At 46.4% G+C, this 25,885-nt stretch overlaps 1 protein-coding gene across 1 annotated transcript in view; it reads left to right on the forward strand.

Moving 5' to 3' along the window:
- The window catches only part of CDH11 (cadherin 11), a 140,254-nt gene that overhangs the window by 73,905 nt on the left and 40,464 nt on the right, over window positions 1–25,885 (forward strand). The window contains exons 3-4 of the mRNA XM_008139873.3: window positions 18,450–18,848; window positions 23,488–23,782. Coding sequence (XP_008138095.1) covers window positions 18,621–18,848; window positions 23,488–23,782 — 523 coding nt within the window. The 5' untranslated portion in view covers window positions 18,450–18,620. The remainder of the gene's footprint in view (window positions 1–18,449; window positions 18,849–23,487; window positions 23,783–25,885) is intronic.

Here is a 25,885-nt window from a genome sequence, read left to right on the forward strand (position 1 = left end):
TCAGCATTCCTTGGCTTATAGATGGTATTCCTCCTGTGTCCCAATTTCCCCTTTTTAGGACAACAGTCATATTGGATTAAAGTTAACCCTAATGACTTCATCTTAATTTGGTCATCTGCAAAGACCCTAATACCAAATAAGGTCACCTTCACAGGTATTTGGTGGGGTTAAGACTTCAACATTTTTACTGCTGTATAGTATGCCATGGTGTAAATGTGATCTCTTTCCCTTTGAGACAGCATGGATGGACATGGAGAGTATTATGCTAAGTGAAATAAGCCAGTCAGAGAAAGACACGTATCACGTGATCTCACCCATATGTAGAATCTAAAGAACAAAGTAAACTGATGAACAAAATAGATCCAGAGACATGGAAACATGGAACAGATGGTTGAACCTCAGAGGGAAGGTGGGGTTGGGCGGGTAGGAGGGAAGAGATTAGCCAAAGAACTTGTATGCATATATGCATAACCTCAGAGGGAAGGCCTGGGGTGGGGAGTGGGTGCAGGCTAGAAGGGGCCAATTGTGGGGGGGAGGATAGGGAAGGACATCTGTAATACTTTGAACAATAAAGATCAATTTAAAAACACACAATTAAACCCATGACACTAGGCAAGCTCATGTCTATATCACCATGTTAGACATGACTATGTCCCGTATAAGTCTTTTTCTCACATGTTCCTTCGGGAAGTGTTCATCAAATGCTTCCCACGGGCTCTATGTCATACTACCTATTAGACATCCATGTATGCACAAGGCACAGGAGCCCATGCCATGCAGCGTCGAGCTGTAGCCTTGGAGAACATATTCCCTGGGCCCTGTCAGCACTGCAGCCACACCTTTTATCAGTAATTCCAGTGCCCCGTGTGCAGGATAACTGTGTAGCCTCATCATTCTGGGTCAACCTAAAGAGATCACTGGAAACAGATATTAATATCTGATCAACTTTATTCGCCTGCTCACACCTCCAATCCATGCACTGCTTTGCAAAGTGGCTTGTGATTTCTTAAAGTCTGTATGTGCTTTCCCCCACTAGTTTCCTGGTGGGGTCTCATCACAGGCCTCCCAGACCAAGCCCCACAAGTAGGTGATGTAAGCGGGGTGCATGCCTGATGAGGTGGAAGAACTATTACCCTGTGCTCTGTTTAATTAAGCTTCACTTAATGGAAAAACTTTTTTCCTAAAAAAAACAGGTTTACTGGCAGCTCATCAGTTATTTAAGGCAGTTTATTTCACAGCAGGGGGGTGGGGAAGAAGGAAAGAAATATGTCTCGTTTGCTTTAACTCGATTGGTCTGAGAAAAAGCGTGGCTGCCTGGAAGATGCCTAATTGCTGCCGCTGCGATGGCGTGCTTATTCTCCATTTAGTCCCTGGCTTCTTATTGAAGCGCTAATCACGGTGAGGTCTCACCTCTTGATGAATGATTTTGTAAAAACTTGATATTCCTCAGCGCAGCTAGGAATGTCTGCAAGTATAATGCCACTCCGGCTGAATGAGGAGATAACTAATGCCCTTAATTTTGCAGAGAGGGCTGTGATTTGGTACATGCAGTACACATCAGGGGAAATCAGCAGACATTAATCCCCTTCTTTGCATAGGCACCACGTCTGTTCTACCGGGAGCCACTTTCCCGAAGCTGTTTTTGCTGGGGATTTAGAGAACGCCTGGCACATGTATTTGGGCTCATGTCTTGTGGCTGGGGTCAAATTTGGGTTATGCCATTTTATCTGATGTCAGAAGTTGGGGAACTTAAGTTGTCTGATTCTGGTTTCATTGGTTGACTTCACACAACTATAAGGAGGAAGGATCATTCGTGCTCTAGTTCAAGGTCGAACATTGTAGCTACGCAATACACGATTCTGTCCCTTCGCTCCCTGACCCCCGCCCCCACCCACCAAGCCTTGCAGGTGGGACAGAGGTGGTTGTTTTCGTTTTATTTATCCTCACACCAGTCACACACCCAACCTAGGCCTCAGTCTGCTGCTTCTAAAAGTCCTAAGGGCTTAATGCATTCAGATGGAAAATGAATGTCTCAAGCAGAATCCATTTATGTTCATTGAGGGATACCCAAATTATGGACACTTGGCTATGTCTGCATGGCCGGCTGACTTCCCATCTTTGCATGCGGCAGCATAGATACGATCACAAGCTCTCTTCACCCGCATTGGCCAAAGAGTAAATGTTATAATTAAAACTATTATTTATTATTTGTGTGTGTGGTCTACCATTGACCTACGTTTTCCTGCCACACCCATGTCCTCATTCTTGAGCAACCTTGAGTTTTCATCATCTCAAATTCCTACAAAGAAAAGTTATAGACCCGTCATAGACTTGGAAAGATGGCACAGGAGGCAATGTATCCAACAGATCTTTCTGGTTACAGGTTTCCTGGTTCTGTGCTCACTGAACAACCTTCTCAGCTACGTGTGGTTCTCTCCACAAGGCGGCAGCCCCAGGGACCATTCCCAATACTTTTCATGCTGTAAGGCAGCGGTGGGCAACATCCAGGCCACATACGGCCCTCAAAATCATTTGGTGTGGCCCCACCAAGGCATAGGGGTGAGTTAATTAAATGTAAATGTAGCAGGCTAATTTTTAAGTTGATAAGTTTGTATGGCCCATGAATGATGTTATAAACATCCAAATGGCCCTTGGCAGAAAAAAGGTTCCCCACCCCTGCCCTAGGCAGTCCAGCTGGGCATCTCAGAGAGTAACAGTCACAGTAAGGACCAGATTTTTTTTTTTTTTTTGGGGGGGGGGCGGGCGGGAAAATGGCATCGGCTTGGGGTGTGGAGAGCATGACTTCAGAGGAGAGGCGAGGCTACAATGCCATTCTCATTCATGGCTTTCAAAATGCCCCCCTCCCCACTTCTTCCAGTCCTAGGTCCTATCTCATTTCTTCTTGAACTGCCCAGGCCATCCCTGAGGATATCTTGACCTCGCTTACTGTTTATATTTATCCTTGATTTTAACAAGCCGACTTGACCTGGAGTTATTGGCGACTCTGTGTGTGTACATTTGTCAAATCAGCTAGCTTTCAAATTCTGAATCTCCACCCCACTCCCACCTCATGAGTTCTTGGTGGGCTCAATTGGGTTGCTAGATTTTTTTTAATTTAAATGTTTTAAAATTTTTCAATTAGGTTGCATTCAATATTATTCAGTATTAGTTTCAGATGTACAGCAAAGGGGTTAGAAAATCATGAACTTGACAGAGGGGTCCCCCCCGCCCCATGCTTGAAGCACCTACCTGGCCCTATACAGACCTATCACAATATCGTTGACTCCATTCCCCACACTGTCATGTCTGTCTCTGTGATGATTCTGTAACTTCCAGTTTGTACCGCCTAATCCCGTTGGCTGGAGTTTAGTAGATCTTTATAATATCTAGACTTGAAAGAGACAGACGATGAAGACTTTGACCTTGTGGATGCAGAGGGCTCAAGCCCAGAGTTGCCAGGGTCATGGTTGGGTTCAGAAGCAGGAAGAGATCCCAGACCAGGAGACTATGCCGTGTTTCTGTGGACTCGTGGGCAGCCATCCTGGAGATGCACGAGTAGGCATTCTGTCTGAACTTCTTGCCAGGAAGCCAGTGAGTCCTGATGGCAAAGGTCATGACTTACAGTAACTGCTTCCTTGTTCCTTCTTGGTTTGATTCTTGTTTGATTGGGGCAGCTGCGGTCCAAAGGGGCTTCCCTTACTGAGTGATGCTGGAGACTGCTTGCCACCTGACCGGTGGTACCACGGCTTGCAGATTTGCCCTCCAGTAACATCTTCTTGGAGAGAGGGACTTGGTCGATGGGTGTCAGATCCCTGAGCGCGAGGGCAGAGCCCAGCCCCAGCTGTCCATGCATATCCCAGGGAGACATCATGCCTGCTTGGGGAAACATCCCGCTGGACTTTGCCACACTGGGGCTTCATGAACCCATTTCAAAGTTTGGTATTATTTTGTTTATGTAATTTTGTAATGAACAAACAGAAACAAGCTAGTGTCGGCTCCTTTCCATTTGCTGTTGAGAACAGGACTGGATCTCCTTTGCAGTGCGGGCCTGGAAGGGGCCGGCGGTGTGAGCAGTGGTGGGTAACAGCCGCTCTTCCGGTCAGAGAATAATTCGGGGCCTCACCTCTGTGCCCTTGGAGGAAATATTGATTTGTGGGACCTGCCTCTCCCACCACCTAACTCCTCCTTCCGTGAGCGACATACCTAATCTTTCCCACAATGATTAGCTCATGAGATCTCCCAGAGCTGCCTCCTGTCTGGCCGGTGCCTTTTGTTAGAGGATATTTATTGTCTGGCTGCCCTCCTATAGTTCCCTGCACTGCTCGCACTTTATTAGTCATTAGCACCTTTGGAGGCTGAGGCAGTGAAGGGTGTAGAGCAAAATGCTGTTTGGATGTGGAAAACGTTCAGAGGGAGAGGTTTGAAGAACGCGATTTATTCGTTCAAGGGCTGTTGGGAAGCTTTGGGCAGGCGGGCGGACACCTGGGGCAGGCAGGGCCAGTTCCTCTCAGGAAACATGAAAGGAGCCGGTGGTGTTTGAAGTGCAGGATGCGAGACCCTTGGGTGAAATACCTGCTTTCTAAAAATTCCAGCAGCCTGCCTTAACTGGTTTGGCTCAGTGGGATAGAGCATCGGCCTGCGGACTGAAGGGTCCCGGGTTCGATTCTGGTCAAGGGCATGTACCCTGGTTGCGGGCACATCCCCAGTAGGGGGCTGTGCAAGAGGCAGCTGATTGATGTTTCTCTCTCAACGATGTTTCTGGCTCTCTATCCCTTTCTCTTCCTCTCTGTAAAAATTCAATAAAATATATTTTAAAATAAAAAATTCCAGGAGCCTGTGAGTTCCTGGAGGCAAAGAGCATGTTTCGGGGAATTCATAGCATTGATCGGCTGCAGACACCCTGGTCTCCACGAAGATTTTTTAAATGGTTGCTATGTGGAACAAAATGTAACCGAGTGCTGTGCATCCCCGGAAAGAAAAAATTAAAACCTTCACAGAATTACAGAGAAGTTCAGTGTGAAAGGTGGAAAGGCAGGAGCTTACGAATGGGCCATGTGTGGCTTCAACCCCATTCCCGGCGCTAACTAAACATGTGAGCTACACTGAAGGCTCTGAAGATGGAGTGCCCTTGTTTTCTTATCTGGACAAGGGAGGCAGTAATACAAGACTCCTGCGGATGCTGAGGGACAGAGGTTATGAAGAATGTCTGTAGATCACCTAGCATTCCGCCTGTGGCATAGTAGGTCCTCAGGTACCCGCCCGCGTGGCCTGGGCTTTATCAGGCACAGGCTGGATGGAGAATGAGAGGTTTGCAGAGATGGCCTCCTGGCACGTTCCGGGTCAGGAAAGCCCAGGCCATCTCCTGTGACTACACCTGGCAGCTTGGCCCGCCCTCCCCAGGGCTGCTCCATTCTCATCCCATGTCAAGGACAATGGAGACCCCGGTGGCCTCTGCAGAGGGATTTCTGCCTCCTTATTGATTCTGAGCCCTGATATATTCTCACAGCTTTCCTCTGGAATCAGCCACGCCCCCTCCTCCCCAGCAAACCCCCGCCCCCAAGGAGCGACCCCGAGGGCAGCGTCTTCACAGATCAACACTACAGAACCCTTTTGCGTCCCTGGACCACCAAAGGGAAGCCCATGTACATGAAAGGAGCTCATGTGCAGCATCTGGCAGATCCAAGTCCCTATCAGAGAGAAGGAGTGAAATCGCATCTCCTTTCTGCTACAATAACAGGTCCTTTACATTTATCTACAACCTCCACCACTAAAGGCTAAAAGGTAGAGTCTTAAAATGTACCCAGAGAAATGTAAGCTGCCACTGCTGTCGGCATGACATCATCCCTCGCCTGGGCAGCCCGCAGGATGCTTTTACAGAGGGCTTCCCAATCCATGACCTCATCAGACCCTCACGTTAACTTGAGAGCCCGGGAGGCCGGGCACTTTTCGCCTAAGAAAAAACAGACTCAGAGAAGGGTAGTGAGTTATCAGTTGTCAGTGGCCCCACAGTCTCCTGAGCCGGGGCCTCCTCCCTAAACCGGGGATTATGGGCACCGAGGCAGGAATTTACTAACCCACCACTGGACTGAGGCAGCAAGTCTGTGAGTATCAAGATCTCAGGAGTGGTTTCTTTTCTCGTTATTATTATCATTTTTAACGCCGCTGAACTGCTTTTTAAAGCACCATTTAGCTGAATCTGTTTGCTGTGGGGTGAGGGGCTGGTCCGCTTAGCCATCCCCACCCGTTAGAGCCCCGTATCCCTTAATGTTTCAGGACATGCTGCTGCCTCCCATTGGAGAGCCACGCACCTCCTCCAGCCCCTCATTTCCCGCGCAGGGAAAGGGACCTAGGTTATGGGACATGGTGCAGTGAGCAGGTCTTGCCTGGTGCAGGGTTCCTCCCACTCCTTCCTTCATGGGACAGACGTCCTAGGCTTCCACTGAGGGTGTTTCAGTGCCTGACACCAACATGACTCACAGGACTGTTTCCGGGGATTGAAATGACTGTTGGACACTTGAAATGGGACTAGCGCACTGAGGGAGTACACTTTCCGTCTCATTTCATTTTAGTTCATTTACGTCTAAAAAGCCGCCTGCGTCTAGGTTGCTACCATATTGGGTAGCAGGGCTCCAGACCAGTGGTTCTCAAGCTCCAATGTGGAATTGCCTGGGGAATTTCAAAAATACTGATTCCTGGTTTCCATTGACTTTAACTGGGTTAGAGTAAAGCCTGGGCAATGGGGTTTCTCAGCTCCCCGGTTAATTCTCATGTGCAGTCAAGTTCTAGAGACACCGGTCTGGATGTTAAGCTACACGAGGGACAGAGGCCACGTCGGCTGTACATATCCCCGTACGCATGGCAAAGAATTCAGTGAGGAGTTCGCTGTGCTCCCACATCTTGGGGGACTTCATACAGAGTGTTCCAAAAAAGAAAGTACATATACTTTGACAGCTGATAGCTCAATTTTGAAAATGAAATGTATTTTAATAAACATTGCCTTTATAATCATTCACAGTGTATGTATACATTTTGGGGGGACACCCTATATATCCTGGGGAAGAGGAAGTGCCCTTACTAAATTATTTAAAAGGACAATGTGCCTGGCCAGTCGGCATTGACCAATGTACTGAGAGGTCATCAGCAGTTTGATTTCAAGTCAGGGCACATACCTGGATTGGGGGCTCAATCCGAAGTGGGGGACATGCAGGAGGCAGCTGATTGATGCTTCTCTCTCATTAATGTTTCTCCCTCTCTCTCTCTAAAATCATCAAAACATATTTAAAAGGACAGTGTGATCCAAAGGAGTGGAACTGCTCATTTCTACCTGGGGAAGGAGGAGAGAGGGTCCCCTTATGGCAATGCTTCCGGTCATGAATGATAAATAAGGCATATTTTTTTCCATTTGTTGCAATAGATGTTTCTGCCAGGCAAGTCAAAACTCACGTCTGTCATTCACTCACAATCAGGTTAACCTGGGACTATGGAAATTCTAAGTACGTGAACCATATTATCTCAGACCCACCAAGACCCTGACGCCGCCTTCGGAAGTCCCGCCTGTCGGACGCTGGGCGCACGTGTCAGCGGGCTCTCGCACATGGACACGCACTTACCAGTGCGCTGTCACCCACTGTTTTTCTGTTATGCTTGTCTTTTTAAAAAATCCCATTCCTTTGGACAAATGACATTAATACCTCTGAAAAGAAACAATTGGGCTTCAAAGGTTGGGTGATTTGAAACCACAATGAGATCATTATGAAGCTCTTGTTGGGGTGTTCTTTTTAAAATAAGGGGGGTGCACTCTGGTATATGAGAGATACAAATAAAAAAGGTTATTTAAAAAGGGGGCAGGGCCTGGTTGACTGTAGCACAGTGAGGCACTTTGGGGAGATGCAGTAGGACGAGGCCTCCAGAGCAGCCTCCTCCCCGCTCCCCCCTGCCGGACTCTGCTGGAAAACTAGCCTCCACTCATCGGAAGCCGCTTGCCTTCCTAAGTTCCTCACGCTGTTTGTGGCTGAGGAAGCTGGGCCAATGCGTGTGGACCGTGCTGGGCGGGGGTCGTGGGTCCACACACATGGGTCCAGCTTCTTTAGAGTAAAGGCCGGAATTCTTTTATTTATTTATTTATTTATTTTTTATTATTATTATTTTTTGGTTACCCAAGGATATTTTTGAGGCTATTTTTTCATTGATTTTTTGAGAGAGACAGAGAAAAACATCTATGTGCGAGAGACACATGGATTGATTGCCTCCTGCACACACCCCAACCAGGGCTGGGGAACCTGCAACGAAGGTATACTTGCCCTTGACCAGAATTGAACTTGGGATCCTTCAGTCCACAGGCTGACTCGCTATCCACTGAGCAAAACCGGCTAGGGCTGGACTTCTCAGAATTCTAAAGGCGCTCAGCAGTGGGGAATGGAGGAACTTTCTGCCCTCGCTTCAGTAATTATTTCAAAAAACAAAACAAAACAAAACAAAAAGCATATCAAACCCTTGTCTTATGAAGGCCAGGTTGGCATAATGCCTCCTCTTATTGTTTATTCTTTAAAAAACAGACTTTGTGAAAAGTGGTTTTTGGCAGGATTGCAGATTAGTTTCCCTCTTCCAGTCTCCTCCCTGACAGTCTATGTGTGTGTGTGTGTATGTGTGTGTGTGTGTGTGTGTGTGTGTGTGTGTGATTTCAGGAGGAAGGGAGAAGGAGAGAGAGAAACATCAGTGATGAGAATCACTGATTGGCTGTCTCCTGCATGCCCCCTTCTGGGGATCGAGCCCACAACCCAGGCATGTGCCCTTGACTACACACCCTCCTCTCAGAGATTCTCTAGAAACCTCTATTCTGTGCTGTCCTATATGGCAGCCTCTGGCCCCTTGTGGCTCTTGAAATGTGGCTGGTCCACACTGAGATGAGCTGGAAGTTTAAAATGCACACCAGCTTTTGAAGACTTAAGACAAAGTATCTCTGTGATTCATATATTGATTACATATGGAAATGATGCAATTTGGAGCATAATGGACTAAATATAAATATATATATACATACATATATATATATACATATATATATGTTTATGTATTTTCTATAGTTATAAAGCTTTAAATAATGTGGCATCTAGATCATTTAAAATTATACTAGTGACACATTATACTTCTTTTTTCTTTAATTTTTTATTTATTGATTTGGGAGAGAGAGAAAATCATCAATTTGTTGTTCTACTTATTTATGCTTTCATTGGTTGTTGATTCTTGTATGTGCCCTGACCAGGGATGGAACCCACAACCTTGGTGTATCAAGACCATGCTAATTAACTGAGTAGATGCTCTAATCAACTGAGTACCCAGCCAGGGCCATTGTATTATATTTTTAATGGATGACACTGGTCTATTTTATCTAATTTCCCTCAAATATTTGTATCATTATTTTCATCAGTTCCTGTTACAGTATTATTTTGTGTATCTCCTCTTAATGGACAATCTCCTGGAGTCTTTGGGAAGGCTTGTACTTTATTACATGTTATTTGTTGTATTGCATATTACATGTATACTAGGGGCCCAGTGCACGAATTCGTGCACCTTGAAAGGAACTGTGGGCTGCGAGGCTGCAGTGGGCACAGGAGCGGGTCTCAGCCCATCCTCCGCGCCTCCGCCCAGCCCCTCCTGCCGCAGCCCCGCTCCCACTGCCACTGCTTCCACGAGCTGACAGCGCTGGCCCTGCTCACACCCGCTGACAGCGCTGGCCCTGCTCACACCCACTGACGGTGCGGAGCGATTGGGGCCAGCGCCAACAGCGGGTGCGAGTGGGGATGGGGTGCACGAGAGCAAAGAATTTTCAGTAACCACTAGAGGCTAGCCCTGATGACAGCAACCAGTGCCCCGCCTTGTTCTGGCGCCCCCACTTACCTGCTCCACCATCTCCCCCCTCCCCCCCCGTCCACGACCAACTTCTGCCATGTTCCACACATGCCTCCTGGTGGTCAGCACACATCATAGCAACTGGTTGTGCGGTTGTTCCGCTGTTCGGTCTATTTGCATATTGGTGTTAAATAAATATGTATATATATAAAAAATATATATAGTATGTTATATTATTGTACTCAGGGCATATAGTACGAACTTTGTATCTTTGTATTCTTATTGAAGGAGCAAAACTCCTGAGTTATCCTCTTGATCACCTACTGTATGCAAGGTCATGTCAAGGACTATACAAAGTTCTCTCCTTTCATCTTAGCACTCCTTTAAGATCAGTCCTGGTGGTGGTTACCTTTTCACATGGCAGCCTGGACTCAGGAGTTGAGTCATGACCCTAGTGAGCAATAAATCTTGAGCTCTAAACCTCTAAGTCCATCTGACGCCCGAGCCCATGCTCTCAGCCATTTTGTCAGAGCCGCCATTTCTCATGTCAGTTTCTCCCGCATACCTCTGACAGCTAGGCCTGCATCATCTGCTAGAGTCCTTAATGGATGGCCGCTGTCCAGCAGAGAAAGTCCTGATTCCTAGTGCCGGGGTTCCAGACCTGGCACATTAGCAGGGCCCTGCACTGCCTGGCTGCATGGGACACCATTGCTGTTATACGATGTTGGTGGGGCTTCCTTGGTGTTGCACATGGAGCAGCCCTGCCAGCTGTGACCCAAATCTTCTACATCAGGAGAAAACCTTCATGCAGGGACAGTCACTCTGTGTCAGCACAGACTCTCAGGCTCCTGCAGAAACGGAAGACCCTTACTACGCTATTGCCAGCCTCCTCTCTTACAGAAGGAGACACTTAGTCCCAGAGAAAGACTTCGTTCTTTTTGTGAAGTTACACAACAGTTCAGTGGCAGAACCCTTGCAAGAATGCAAGTGTCTTGACTTCAGTTGTCACTATCTCCCAGTTGCCTCAGGATTCCTTGGACATTCATAGACGAAAAGGACGTTTTCTTCATCTAGACAAATGGTCCCCACAGCTACAGCACTTCCCCCTTGACCAAAAAAAACACGTAACTTCTTCCTCATGATGATTGCCGTTTACTAGTTTTTCTGTTTGATGATAAAAGGTAGCACTCAAGGTATGTCTAACAGGAAGCTAACAGGAAGGAGGCTTATGGTCCGTTGACGCACAGGACGTTGCAAATGACATAGAAATTCAGGAACAGGACATTAGTGGGGTGGGGCCCTATGGCGACAGCAGCTGAAGGGCATCCTTGATTACGAAGGTCTTCAGAGAGCAGGCCATTCTCCCTGCTGTTCACATGGTCCAGGGGCAAAGGCTATGTTTGTTTCTGTCTGGTTTCTGACTGGCTTGCTCATAACTTTAATTTCACTGAAATGTTGGCTGTAGGGTGTAACTTGGTGTCCACTCCATTCCCCCAGGCACCTCATCACCTTCCCCCATTAACTGGCAAATGCTTCGTAGTTTCTTTTATTCAAGGTCTCAAGCAAATCTGGCTCACCCAGCTTATGCTTTTAGGCCAGGTTACACAGGTTGGAACAACCAGTGGTCGGTGTAAGGTTTGGCCATCAGTGGACTAGATATTGGAGACGGTGAGCATCATTGTTTCCCTGGGAAAGGCTGGAGCGAGCAAGTACTGGAAAACTGGAGTGACATGGTGCAGATTTGCCTCCCCAGATATGGCCACTGATTCCTCTGTGGTCCTGTATGTGGTCCTGCTGGCATCGATGGCATCATACCGTCATTCATCTGCTTACACAGGTGTCTCACCATTGCTTGAGTAGAGTCTACACATCAGAGATTCATGATGGCCGTGTATCCCCAAGATCCAACCCAGGCCTGCACTGTGGAAATTTATTGCTGAATGAAGAGGCAGGTGAAAAAAGAATGCTTTATGGATATTTACTGCTCTGAGACAAAGGGAAATCTACATCTAGGCTTTGATACCACACATGACGATTCATTCGGTTGAGCACCTGTTGATCATTGCCATTTTTGCCCTAATCTTCCCTCAGGTATTTTAGCTCATGGAAAAGAAAAACTGGAGATAAAATCTCTCTCTTTCCACACACTCATAGAGTGCTTATTCACAGTCTGCGATGATACTGCTAACTACATTGCTTCCTGTATAGTGTTGGTATATGTTATACATCTTAATGATTAAAATTCAAAAATATTACAGAGAGAAAAAATACTACTTTAGGGTTTGAATAAAAGCACAAATTAGTTCTTCATTTCACACACAATACTTAATCATCTTATCCTTTGAAGATGATTTAATGACTTGAATAGATAAATAATCACTGAATGATTCTATACATTTGGGGTCTGCAGACTTAAGTGGGATTGCTATGATCCTGTGTGGCCCGGAGAGCCTGATAATGACATTCCCATCTTAACAGAGACGGTATCCAGTGCCAGATACAGTGTTGGACCTGAGGTGGTCCTTGGGTACCAACAATGCAGTCTCTTTGGACTGAAGAGGAGGAACATGGCCTCCCAGAGTTTGGGAGCCAGGTGAAGCCAAAGCGTGGGCTTTGCAGCCACATACACTCGAGTTTGAATTGCATCCTTTGCAGGGATTCAGGGTGTATCTGTGCGTGATTTACTTAACCACTCTGAGCCTCAGTTTCCTCCTAGATAAAATATGGGTGATATTTACATAAAGTTGAGGTGAAAGTACAACAAAATGGTGTGTACCAAGCCCTGAGTAGACTGCCCAGCAATAGAAAAATCAAGCACCTGGTCAAGGATAATCCTTACTATCATTACTCAATTTTAAGCGATAGAACCAGGATTGGACCCAGGTCTGCCCAGTGCCAGGCTGTGAGCAAACTTGGCATCTCCCATGCTGACCTCCTGTGGTTCCCTACTTCTCCAGAAGCGGAGAATCAGACTTACATTGGAGCAGTTTCCAAATTTCCACCCGCCCATAGAGAACATCCTGATAATGGATAAGGGACCCATGTTTGCTGCAAACTTTAACATCTGGAGTTGGTATTAGAGTGCGCAGCCACATACGCAGTGACCCTTTTGCCATCTCTGCTGTGTATTTGACACCTGAGCAGAAGCGATTATTACCCTGAGCCTATGCTTTGTTCCCAGTGTAGAAATCAGAGAATAAGAAATGGGATTCAGGCGGTCTTTTCATACTTCCTCTCCCATTCTCGGTGATTTCCACAGACATAGCATAATTCCTATGATTTGATTTGAAAGGAGAGACCCCGCTCAGTGCTGAGTGATGAGAAATGAATGGGGAATAAAATATGCTTGCACTAATTTGCATAATAGAGTCCCATTGGTTACAAAGCTGTGTTTGTTGAAGTGGAGACCAGCAAGGGGATTCTGCACAAACAGAATGGAGTTTTGAGTTCTGGTGTGGGCCCCGGTAATATCCTTAGTGTAATGATAACGTGTCTTAAACTGTAAATTACCTCCCTGGAAATGAAAAGAAAGGGTCAGCCTGTCTGATCCTTCCAGCTCTGTGGCGGGGGAGGAAGCTGAAAAACCCAAGCCGCTTGCTTTCTGCTAAGCGCCGCTGTCTTTCTTTCTCTCCCCGGTAACAATTTCCAGCAGGAGTCCAAATATACTTAAACACCCATATATGTCATTTTCTTTTACGGAGACAAAAGCAGGCGCCGCAAGAGAGTTTTATGCTCAAGGCGCAGTCGCTTATGACGGGCGATCTGCTCTTAAGATAGAAAGGCGAGCCTTCCACTTAGAGCTGGTGGTTTTGCAAATCCATTTTCCCGTCATGTTATTACTCCCGTGACTTTCAACAACATTTATTTTTCCTCCCAAGCAATATGCTCCGATCATAAAATAAAGTCACGATATGTTTCAGTGCAACCCCACTGCGTGGGCTTCCTGGCATACTGTTAGAAAGTGCTTTAATGGAAGGACTGCGCAAGAACCGCCTTGGGGGTCTTTAATAAAACTAGTTAGAACACCGATATATTTTCCTAATTGTTACCAATGCCACGGTCTTCTTAGGGGAGGGCGGGGGGGGTGTCTCCTATTCATTTTCATGTGTGATCCCCGCAAATTCTACCATTGAATGCAGTGGCCAGACCTCTAGATTTTAAAAGCATTTCTAAAAAATCAAATATGTCTCCCTGAACACATCATTTTAAACCTATATATTTAGAAATTCTGAAAGGAGTCTAAAAATAAATAGCAAAGATTAACTTTTGTTGAATGGTGCTGTTTAAGGACCTGCACTACGTTGTGATGTGAGCTATAAAATAATTTATCTTCCTAGTTCTGCTTTGGTTTTAACAGGTCAGTCACAGGATTACTCCTGTCCTCTCACCCCTGCCCCATGGCTGGTGCCACCAAAACTTAAGTTACTTTTGTCATAAGACTATCGGGATGTGTGTCTATATCGGATTTACAGGTTTCTCTTTAGAGAGCCTTTATTACAATAGGATTATAAGGGATAAGAATGCAGGTTGTGGAATCAACCATCCAGGGCTCAGATCCCAGCTCCTCTACCTGCTGGCTCTATAACCACAGGCAAGATACCTCATCTCACCATGCCTCTGACTACTTCCCTGTACAACAGAGACAGCAGTAGTACTACAGTGTAGGGTTATTGTAAAAATCTAATGGCTCAGCTCATTGAAAGCTCTTAGAAGAGTATTAGGCAGATAATAATTAGCAAATGTTATTATTTTCATCATAGTCATATTTTTAATAGACATCAAGGCCTAATATTGGTTTACGTTAGATTGCTTCTAGGTCACTGTTTTTATCACAGTGTCCATAGCATTTCCTTGTGAACTTTAAACACATGGAAAGAGTTGGTATTGATCACTTGTTGAGAATACAGACTCCAAAGCCCGATGTCCTGGGTTCTAATTCTAGCTCTGCTACTTATCAGAAGCATAACCTTGCACAAGTTGCTTCATTTATCTGGGCCTTCGTTTCCTCATCCTTAAGAATATTCTCAGTACCTATTCATAAGTTTGTTATAGAAATTAGACAACAATGTAATGGCCATAAAAAGCGTTTGCTAAGTAAAATTTGCTTCTGAAATTGAAGAAATTTAAAACATCATGTCTTAAAGTTAATCTCATACAGACCTGAGATTGATCATTAATTAACTTTATATAGCACATAGTCACATAAGCACTTACAAATAATGGGTCCAATGAATTACTTTTAGAAGCAAATTGGTATAACTGGTATTTCCAACATAAAAAAAAATAAACAATTTCATCTTTTCAACAAAGGGCTTATTATTTATTGGTCGTATGAAAGCTTTTAAGTTCATTAGTATCAAGCTAGAATTTTTTTTTATAAAGGAAAAGAAAAAGTTGTCATCTAGTTGCAACACTTTTAGTGTCAGAAATAATTGTGCTTTACAGCAAAATGGCAGCCAGAAGAAAGAGGTGCAGAAATATCAACTTTAATTAAACCCCTTCTTTCCAATACACTTCGCAGTTTATATGTGAGAATAATTTATCACCATGTGGATGAACACTTAATACTTGGCATGGTGTAAAATGGGCAGGGATCTTGCTGCACCATATGTTCTTCCCTTTCTATTTCTTTTAGAGACTCTATGGTGGCAATGTGAAGTTTGAACTTGAAGTATGTGGTTCAAGTCATACTTCATCCTTCTATGAGTGGCCTGCTTTGAAGAGCTCACTCACTGGAGATATACCTTGAATAAGATAGAATCCCAGCCACTAAGATGCATTGTGGGCTAAGAGGCACCAAAACCGAAACACCATCCTATTCCTTCCCCTTTCACTAGGTTAGATCAGACCGAGTGGGAGAGAGGGAGCAAGAGCGGCCAGAGTTTTCAAGCAAAGGAGGTGAGATGATGTAAGATCACATGACCACCGGTGGCACTGTCAACAATTCACCAAGGAGGGGGAGGTGGCGAAGTGTCTAGAACCACGTGTCCCTATGACTCAATTGTAACTGGTAATGTGAGAGTGTCTCCTGGAACTGAGTCTCAGCCAGGTGTATGGAGCACGTAGAAGAAATATTCCAAAAGCTCTCACCAGAGCTCCAACCATGACTATGAAACTGGAAGCCACTTGGAGAAAATGGCAGCCAATGGCTTCTAGAGAGAATGAGGTAGAGCTACCACAAGGGGAGCTAATGAGGTCTCCTGCAAAGCTAGTGGCAGATTCTGGGCCATACCTCCAGCTTCCGGACATAAGCCAAGGATCTTCCTGTTGCTTTGCATTGCCTCATTTTAGGGTCTCATCGCTCCTGGGTCCCTCTATGTGCTCTTCCCACACAGTCGGTTTAGCTTGCAAGAAATAGCCTTTCTTAGGAAATGCCTGCGTCTGAGGGTGAAACTGTTAAATGATGACACTGTCTTTTTAATCTCTCTCTTCCACACATCCCAAAGTGTCTGTCTACAATAAATATTAAAGTTGCTGTACCTCAAAAAGAGACTAACATAATAGATCACAGAGTGGTATTGGGGGCAACAATGGACACCTGAAATTAACTGCACCTCTGGGCCTCCTCAGATACCAGGTTGCCATATTAGAAAGGAAGCAGAAAGGCTCAAGTAGATGAAGTTAAAGGCCATCAAAAGGAAAGGGGTTCTGCACCATCAAGTTAGAATTCCACCCATTCCCTTATTTTCTAGACAACTAAAGGCAGAGGCTGTGGTATGTCCATGACTCATTCCTCAACTACTCTCTTAGACAGAGCACATCTCCACCCTCTTCAGGGCATCTTCTTCTGCAAGTTAAGCACACCTCCTTCTTCTTCTGAGTGTGACACACAGTCTAGGAAGAGAGAAAGAGACCCAGTGTGTGCCCAATTCCCACTCTGTGTCCAGCCCTATGTGTGTGCAGAAATTCTTGTCATGTCTACTTTCAGATGCAAGCGTGGAGGCTCAGAGTGCCCGGTTGGCATGCCTAATGTTACCTAGATTGTAAGATATATAAATGGTATTTCAATCTAGTTGATCTGATCTCCAAATCTAGCTTTATGCCACTATGCCAAGACTCATACTCCCTCCTTCCTGTTCTCCTCATCCCCAACCACTTTATCTAAACTAGATAGCAAATAATTCAGTTTCTAGTCATACAATACTCGGGAATCTCACCAATTTCATTTAAACCTGCAGTGCTGAAGTGTCATCCTCCATGCCCAACAATTTTCTGAGAGCCCATCACATTGGTGGCGGGGCTGGGAGAGGGGATTGTCTGGTTCCAGGAATGAGGAGTCTGATTGGGACTCCAGGGAGAGGGGATGATTGTCCAGAAGAAAGTGTGGGGTGCTAAGAGAAGGAAAATAGCAACGGACGTTCCTTAGGGGAGAATTAGGTCTCCAGCATGAGAAAGACTCAGTCCAGTGAGGAAGCCCAGGGACCTGAGGCAGAAGTTAAGGACCAGAGAGAAGAACCAGAGTGCTGGGGAGAGGACTGGAGTGACTAGAGATCAGACACCTACAAGGGCCATGCAAAGGTGATAGCAGCTCATCCTTCCTATTGATGAGTTGCTGAGTCATGACTGGGTGCAGGAACAAGCAGGGAGGGCATGTTGTTGGTTGGAAAGAGCATATAAAGTATTCTTTGACACACTGCCAGGTTAAGGTACGATTTTCAGCTTCTCATGTAGATGTCTGACCAACAAAAGCAAATCTTGCCCATCGAATTGACACTGTAGCCTTCAATGATCCACCAATGAGAATCGGACCCATGATTTCACTGACAGATGTTTTAGTGACCCTCACTGATTTCCGGATCTGTCCCGAATGAATGACCTTATCTAGCTGGGTCCATTGTTGCCTTCCTGCTTCCTTAGTATCCACAGATGCTGGGTGTCTTGGGACCTGCTGTACTTGTGACCAGCTCTGTCTGGGCTTTAGGACATGTTGTTTCTTCTGCATGGACATCCCCTCCATTCCCTTCCTATCACAGTAACTCTCACTTCATCCTGTTCTCAAGGAAGTCTCCCTTAACTGTCCCCACTGTCTGCCATCTCCATACTCAAGACTCCATCAATCATAAGTTCCTCTCCTGGACTCCCATGATGCCCTAAGTTTTTCTATTATTACAAAAACCTACCCAAACACAATTACAATCAATAACATAAATCTGAGGTGCTTATTGTGTATCAGGCACTGTGCTGAGACTTAGGGTCATTACTCACTTAATCAGCCTTGCAGTGAGTATGAGTCTCACCCCCATTGCATAAGCAAGTAAGCTGAACTCCAAGAAGTCAGTTTATCCCAGACCCATAGCCAGTAAGTGGTCAAAAGGACACTCGGACATGAGCAGCTGGATTCCACAGCACACGTTTTCTCCTCATGTAGACATGGAGGGGTTGGTGTGTGTGTGTGTGTGTGTGTGTGTGTGTGTGTGTGTGTATCTCACCCACACGTGAGAAGCTGTGATAGAGGAAGGACTATCTCTTACTCATGTCTGCCTCCTCAGTACCAGAGTGAAGGGCTCACATGGTCCAGTCTGGGTGAAAAATGAGGGATGGGGTTGAGATGAAGTGGAGGTGAAGCCTGCAGCTAATCCGATCTTCCTCTCTGCCTGCAGAAGCTGCCTGGGGAAGCGGGAAGCCCTGACGTGATGTGCTCAGCGAGCAGAGACATTCCACTCCTGGAGAGGTCTGCGTGACACGTCCGGGAGGCCACCATCGGCCAGGCGACGCACGGTTGCTGGAAGGGGTGACAGCCACATTCTCCTGTGCCTACCACGTAACCAAAAATGAAGGAGAACTACTGTTTACAAGCCGCCCTGGTGTGCCTGGGCATGTTGTGCCACAGCCAGGCCTTCAGCACTGAGCGGAGGAGCCACCTGCGACCCTCGTTCCATGGGCACCACGAGAAGGGCAAGGAGGGCCAGGTGCTGCAGCGCTCCAAGAGAGGCTGGGTCTGGAACCAGTTCTTCGTGATCGAGGAGTACACCGGGCCGGACCCCGTGCTCGTGGGCAGGGTAAGGCTGCTGCTGTTCCGGAGTGGTTTCTCTCCCTCCACCCCAATAGGAGAGTATCGCCGAGAAAACCTAGGAGGGGAGACACCAATGGTGTGACCGCCCACTAAGAATCCTAGAGCCATCCTTCCAGCCTTTCTTCATTTAATTCATAGATGTATCCATGTTGAGAACACTTCTGTTTTCCACTTAACATTATACCATAAAGGCTATGTTTTTCTTTATTGTCTTTTTAAAATATATATTTTTATTGATTTCAGAGAGGAAGAGAGGAGAGAGAGACAGAAACATCATTGATGAGAGAGAATCATTGATCAGCTGCCTCCTGCATGCTGCACGCCCCCTACTGGGGATAGAGCCCGCAACCTGGGCATGTGCCTTGACCAACCAGGAATCAAACCGTGACCTCCAGTTTCATAGGTCAAAGCTCAAACACTTAGCCACACCAGCCGGGCAAGGCTACATTTTCCATTGGCTGCACAATAGTCTACTGAATGGAAATGGTCATTATGTACTTAGCCATTCTCCAGCTGGAGGCATTTTCCTGACCACTCCCCAACCCCAAGTTGGATACCCTTCCTTGGTATCCTAACCCTCTTTACCCCTTTTAGCATCGCTTTCCTTTCTGTATTACACATGCCTGTTTAATTGCCCATCTCCCTCCCTGGAGCCTGTGCCACTTGCCATCAGGAACAGTGTCATCCCTGGGTCCCCAGTCCCAAGGGTGGATGTGTCATAGAGTAGGTGGGATTCTATCCCCTCTGGCTAGGGCCTGACAAAGCTAAGATGGCATGGCTGGGAGGCCTGGCAGTACTCAGACTGCATTCTCCATGTACACCCACCTAAAATGTGCAAGGGGAGGAAGAGAGTCCAAAATATGTTTGAAGGACTGACTGCTCACTATCACTTACGGTAAAACATGCCACTGTCTTTCAGAGAATAGTGACATTAATAGTGTTCACATACCTAAGAACGGAAAGCCCGCTGTGTGTGGGTGCAGAGCTTGGCAAAGGGCAGAGCTCTCTAGGGTGGAGAGCCCGTGACTTCAGAGGGGTCTTACCTGAGCAATTAGAAAAGCTAAACCGAGGAGTAGGGCAATGACAAAATTCAATATGAGTGATTTTGAATTTACATGGTAACATTTGGGTTGGATGAAGGGAGCTTCTGTGGAGACCATGAAAATAACTTGTGGCCAGAAAGAGGAGCAGGAGCAGGGAGGGACAAGGACAGGTGGGAGGCGCTCATTTCTGAGCCTTGTCGATCCAATGAGGTTATCTTAGCTGCTCCAAACATCAGCAGAGCATTCCCTATTTATGAAATTGCATATTTGGAGGACGTCCATATTAATGTCTCAATAATATTGTTTAAATTTGGGAAAGGCAGTTTTTTTTTCAAGAGATGTACTAAAGAATTTCATTCATTTATACCCCAAAATGAGAAGAGTAGACCCAAGATAGAAGTCGACATGGGAAATGAGAGCATGGGGAGGTCACTGTAGAATCCCCTGCATGGAGGAGATGACTCTGTGCCGAGAGTAGGAGGGGGCTTTGGCTATGGCAGGGGCTGTGTGGGTTGAATCACGTGGCGAGCTATGTCCGAAGTGTTCAGAAGCTCTGCCATGGGGCTTTCCCAGGGGTGGTAGCTGTGTGTTGGGGGCAAGGCTGCAGAAGAGACAGGACCTGGACAGGCACTTCAGGATCTCTGGAACAAGCCATGCCCACTAGAAGGAAGCATAGGGGAAAGGTGGGGAAAGAGAAGTAGTGAGTGATGTTTAAAATCTAGGGACACAAGAATGCGTCAGGTGTCGGGTGGGATGGGGGAAAGAATAAAGTGGTTGGATCCTATGCATCTTTCTTTGGAGATACTGCTGATCTGCAGTTTCCAGTGAATCGGGGGAGTAGACTAGATGACTGGTTCCCTAATAATCTTTTATTGGACGACTTTCAAGTGGTTTAAGATGCTCTGAGAACGTGGAATTTGGCAAACCGAGGGCTTGCGGGTTTCTTGCTGGAAGCACAGTCTGTGTCCCGCTGTGCTGTGCAGAGCGGAGCCATCCGTCCGCAGAGTCAGGAGTTGGCTGTGTCCGCCTCAGCTACTGGATCCCTCCATAGCACTGGATGGTTTCCCAAAATGCTTTTTGTGTTGAACCTAATAAATATCATTGTCAATTGTATGGATTATCTTTGTTGGTGAGAAAAAAAGGAATTTATGTGTGACTTTGAAATCCAAAAGCAAGAAAAAATTATTAGCAGTGTATTTTAAAACTTTTCAGTGTTTTAGTTGGTCATCAAATAATGTCTAGTTAATTCCCAAGAGTCTTGCCAAATTTGTATGTACCTACAGGGATCCCTTGAGCTGAAATATTTGGTGTTTCACTGAGGCGTTGCAAAATTAATGAGATATTTTTGGAAAAATTGAATCGATACAAAAAATTTTACAAAGCACTGTGTTCAATCTTGTTTTGTGACTCTGGACAAACTCTCAAAGCCTTGGTTTCATAAGAGTTATAATTAAAATGACATTGATAATAATAAGTGTAAAATAATATAATAATTTATTATCTATAATAATAAAAGTGTAATATGCTAATTAGACCAGATAGCCGGATGACCTTCCAGACAAAACCGGGGCTGTGAGGGCCAGGTCAGCCATGTGGCGGTGAGGCAGAGCCCCTTGCAAGAATTTCGTGCATAGGGCCTCTAGTCCCATCTAATAAAGAGGGAATATGCTAATTGACCCTCATGCCATCACAAAGATGGTGGCACCCACAGCCAATGAGAAGGGAATATTCTAATTGACTACCACACCCTCAAAGATGGTGGCGCCCACAGCCACAAGATGGTGGCACCCAGTCCCCTCAGCCCCGCTGGGGCAACAGGTGTATGGCAAAGCTGGGCCTGCCCCCAGGCAGGCCCAGCTATTCTGCACGCCTGCCTCTGGAGTCCCCTAGTCCCCTCAGCCCCCCAGCCACCCAGGGCCGGCCTGAGGCACAGGCAAGCCTCAGATGGTGGCTGCCCAGCTGTCCAGGGCTGGCCTGAGGCACAGGCAAGCCTCAGATTGTGGCTGCCCAGCTGCCCAGGGCCAGCACGAGGCACAGGCAAGCCTCATATGGTGGCTGCCCAGCCGCCCAGGGCTGGCCCAAGGCGCAAGCAAGCCTTGGATGGTGACTGCCCAGCCTCCCAGGGCTGCCCGAGGTTCAGGTAACCAGGGCCGGCCAAGGCTTGCGCTGCCGGCAGTGGCAGCAGCAGAGGTGTGATGGGGCATCACCTTCCCCTGATTGCTGAGTCGCCTCCCGCCCCTGAGGGCTCCCAGACTGTGAGAGGGGGCAGGCCGAGCTGAGGGAACCACCCCCTCCCCCCCCCCCCAGTGCATGAATTTTCATGCACTGAGCCTCTAGTTATATAATAAACTAAAGCTTTTTATTTTTTTCTGGCTTTTTTCATGTAGTCCGTAGAATGGAGGATTTTGTCCTGTCAGTTACTCTTACAACCTATGAGAATGATGCTTATCTTTTCCTACTGAAGGCAGAATGAGGGCAGATTTAGACGAAAGCTGCAGAAATTGAGGTTGGACAACAAGGGAGGGTGAGTTTATTACAGGAAGATCAGATGTGGAGTTTGGGGGAGAGAAGGCAGGAAGGCACAGGATAGGGAGTTAGGAGACCTAGGTGACTTCCTGGCCCTGCCAGGTGTGGACTTAGGTAGGCACCACAATTTCCCTGAGCTTTGTCAAAGGAGGGGGAACCCTACAGACATTTAAGATTCTTCCTATGGTCTGAGAAGCTGCATGTGTCTCAGGCTATCAGCCAGCCCCATTTCCCCATTTCCCACCTGCCAGCCCCATTTCCTCATTCACCATGCCCCACTCAGCAGGTCTTCTGGAAAGGTCTAATCTGTGAATTGTTTGTAGCACCAAACTCCTGGAAGTAGTTTTCATGTCTTTTGGAAGAAAACTGCTAAAAGAAATGATCATGGCATCCACACAGTATATGGAGGTCAATCTGTATGTCCAGAGGTGGGAGGGTCACCCAAGTTTATTCCTCAAGGGCAACAGAGGGGAAGAGGGACTTGTGCCCTGTGGCACTTCATTGCATAAAAATAAACAGGGCATTTGCATATCTGTATAGCTTTTCTTGCATATGATAGAATGTGTCACAGGGGACTCATGGGAAACTGGTAACAACAGTTGTGTCTGAGTAGGGAAAATGAAGGAATAGGAATCGAAACTGAGGGAAAAGTTAGTTATTGCATAAATGTTTGTTTTTTATTATTTGTAACATGCAAATATTTCTTTCAAAATAACTGCATATTAATGATATGTATGTGTACATATTTTGTATGTTACATACATACGGGGAGGAAGGAGAGAGAGCATGATTCTTAGAATTAAAAAAATTCACCGCTCCCAGCTGTGTGACTTTGACCAAGGCGTTTATCTTCTCTAATATTCCATTTTCTCATTTGTAAAATGGGGTGGGAACGTCTCCTCTCCTGTGTGTGTGTGTGTGTGTGTGTGTGTGTGTGTGTGTGTGTGTGTGTGTGTGTGGTGTACATGGCGTGTTGCAGCAAACAGCATCGAAGTGGGTCTCTATCTCCCCGTGCAGCCTTCGTGGAATTACAAATCTCAATTTCTCTTTTTCTAGCTTCATTCCGATATTGACTCTGGTGATGGGAACATTAAATACATTCTCTCAGGTGAAGGGGCTGGAACCATTTTTGTGATTGATGACAAATCAGGGAACATTCACGCTACCAAGACATTGGACCGCGAGGAGAGAGCCCAGTACACGCTGATGGCTCAGGCAGTGGACAGGGACACCAACCGGCCACTGGAGCCGCCGTCCGAGTTCATCGTCAAGGTCCAGGACATTAATGACAACCCTCCCGAGTTCCTGCACGAGACATATCATGCCAACGTGCCCGAGAGGTCCAATGTGGGTGCGTACGGCAGGGGAGACCCGTTCTGCCTGCAAGCGTGGTCTCTGGGGGTCGGGGGGGGGGTGAGGGAGGGAAGGCACCCTTCTCCCAGATCAGGAAGGAGAATTTAGGCTGTATTTTCTATGATGGAATAACAAGTGAACATTTTATCTGTGTAGTCTTAGACACTTAAAATGGACCTGAGGGTTTAACATCTAAACTTAGAAACTATGAGGGAGCGTGGAGAAGTGGGAAGGATATGATTGAATCCAGGTCCTCTCTGCTCTGGCATTCTTAGCTGAGTGACTTGGAATTAGTTACATCTGTTCTCTGAGCCTTCGTTTCCACCTCTATAAAATGGGAATAACAATTTCTAGTCGTGCAGGATTAGAGGTACTCTGTATTCAGTCACCAGTACATGTTGATGTTCGGTTAGGAAAACTAGTGGTAATATTTGTAACTTGCAGGCATTGTGATAATGATGTACATGCACTATTTCATTTAATTTTTGCAACGATTCACCTTTGCAATGAAGTGGTTCCTATTTAACATAATTTTGCATATGGGAAACCCAAGCTTGAAATAGGTGAACTAATTTATCCAAGATCACCTGACACTTTAAGTGGATCCAGAATACACACTTAAGCATGGCACTATGTCACCATCTATTAGAATAATTCAGAAGTGGGCATGTCTTTTCACCGTGCATCAAGACACGTTGCATGATTCCCAGCCAGCCACCTTCCCCTGGCAATGACTTCCACTTGACTTTGTAGAATGCATGCAGTTGTGGTCTTTTGAGAAACATGCCCCCTGTTAAGAGAGGTTTGCCTTTCAGACAGTGAGCAGGGCTGTTCTGGTCAGGGAGTGAGCCTGGTTATATGGATCAGAGGTTGAGAGCTCAAATGAATTGAAGGGTCATCAGGGCTAAGCCACCCTTTTACAGATGAGAAAAACCAAGCACCAGGGATGGGCATCAACCTGCTTGAGAAATTTAGATGCAGAAGTGACCCTGGAACCCTAAGCTCCTTGCACTTTGCATGTGGAGCTTGTGATGTTAAAAGAAGTAGTCCCTTACTCCTCCTCCAGGAAAAGTCACCCCTCTCGTACTTTACGGAAGCCAGGCTGAGCCATTCCTCGCCACGTTCTCTCCCTTTGGCCCTGCCCAGGCTCCTCGTCTCTCAGTAGTCACCTGGGGACTTAATGAGAAACAGTCGGCATCAAATAAACCATTACAGAGGAGACAGTAGTGTCAGCAGCTGAGCCAGGGGGGCAAAGGCCGGTCACCAAAAAGGATTCTCCAGGGAAATTTTCACTGTTTCCACCTTCGGGGGCTCCTCGGTTCTCAGAAATAACACACAGACTTCCCCCCATGGCCTGAGAGTAGACTGTGGCAGACAGTCCTGGGTTCCAGTCACACCGCACCTCTGACCACCTAGGGGAACCCAGACAAGTTCTTCCATCTTTCTCAGTTTTCCTTTAGTCATTTATAAAATGAGGATAATGTAAAGAATGGGGAGGGTGAACTAACATGGATGTAAAATGCGAAGAGTGCTACTTAGTGGAGCTCTAGACGCAAATGAAGCATAACAAAATTAATCATTTTCCTAGCTGTTTCATGATGGCAGAAAATAGATCCAATTCGCCCTGATACAGCTCTTCTACCTAGAATAGAGTCTGGTTATGTGGGAAGAGCTCCGGAAAGTTGTTTGCAGGACATCAGGAATCACAGAAGCGTCATTAGAAGGAAGTGAGAGTTACTGTTACACCAGGTGGAAATCACGGCCACCGTGTGCATTAAAGGTTGTCAGAGGCTGCGCAGACGCTCCCTTGCCTCCCACGGGGAACCTGGCCCGGCTGCTGAAAATGTCACGGCAGCAACTCGTGTTTGCTTGTTCGCTGGATGGGGGTAGACTCCCTACTCCAATCATATTCCAGTTTTCAAAATAGATTGTAAAACTTCATTCCTCTCCTAGCTGATATCTCACAAGTTCAGTGGATGCAAATGAATACTGAGAAAGGGACAGGGGCAGGGTACCTGGGATGTGCCCCGAACAGTGCCTGGCGCAGAGGAATTTGAAAATTGCCTCTCTACCGCCATTCCGAAGCCCAACACCTCGTGCC

This window comes from Eptesicus fuscus, chromosome 21 (genome assembly GCF_027574615.1).
Source record: "Eptesicus fuscus isolate TK198812 chromosome 21, DD_ASM_mEF_20220401, whole genome shotgun sequence".
NCBI classification, from domain to species: Eukaryota; Metazoa; Chordata; class Mammalia; order Chiroptera; family Vespertilionidae; genus Eptesicus; species Eptesicus fuscus.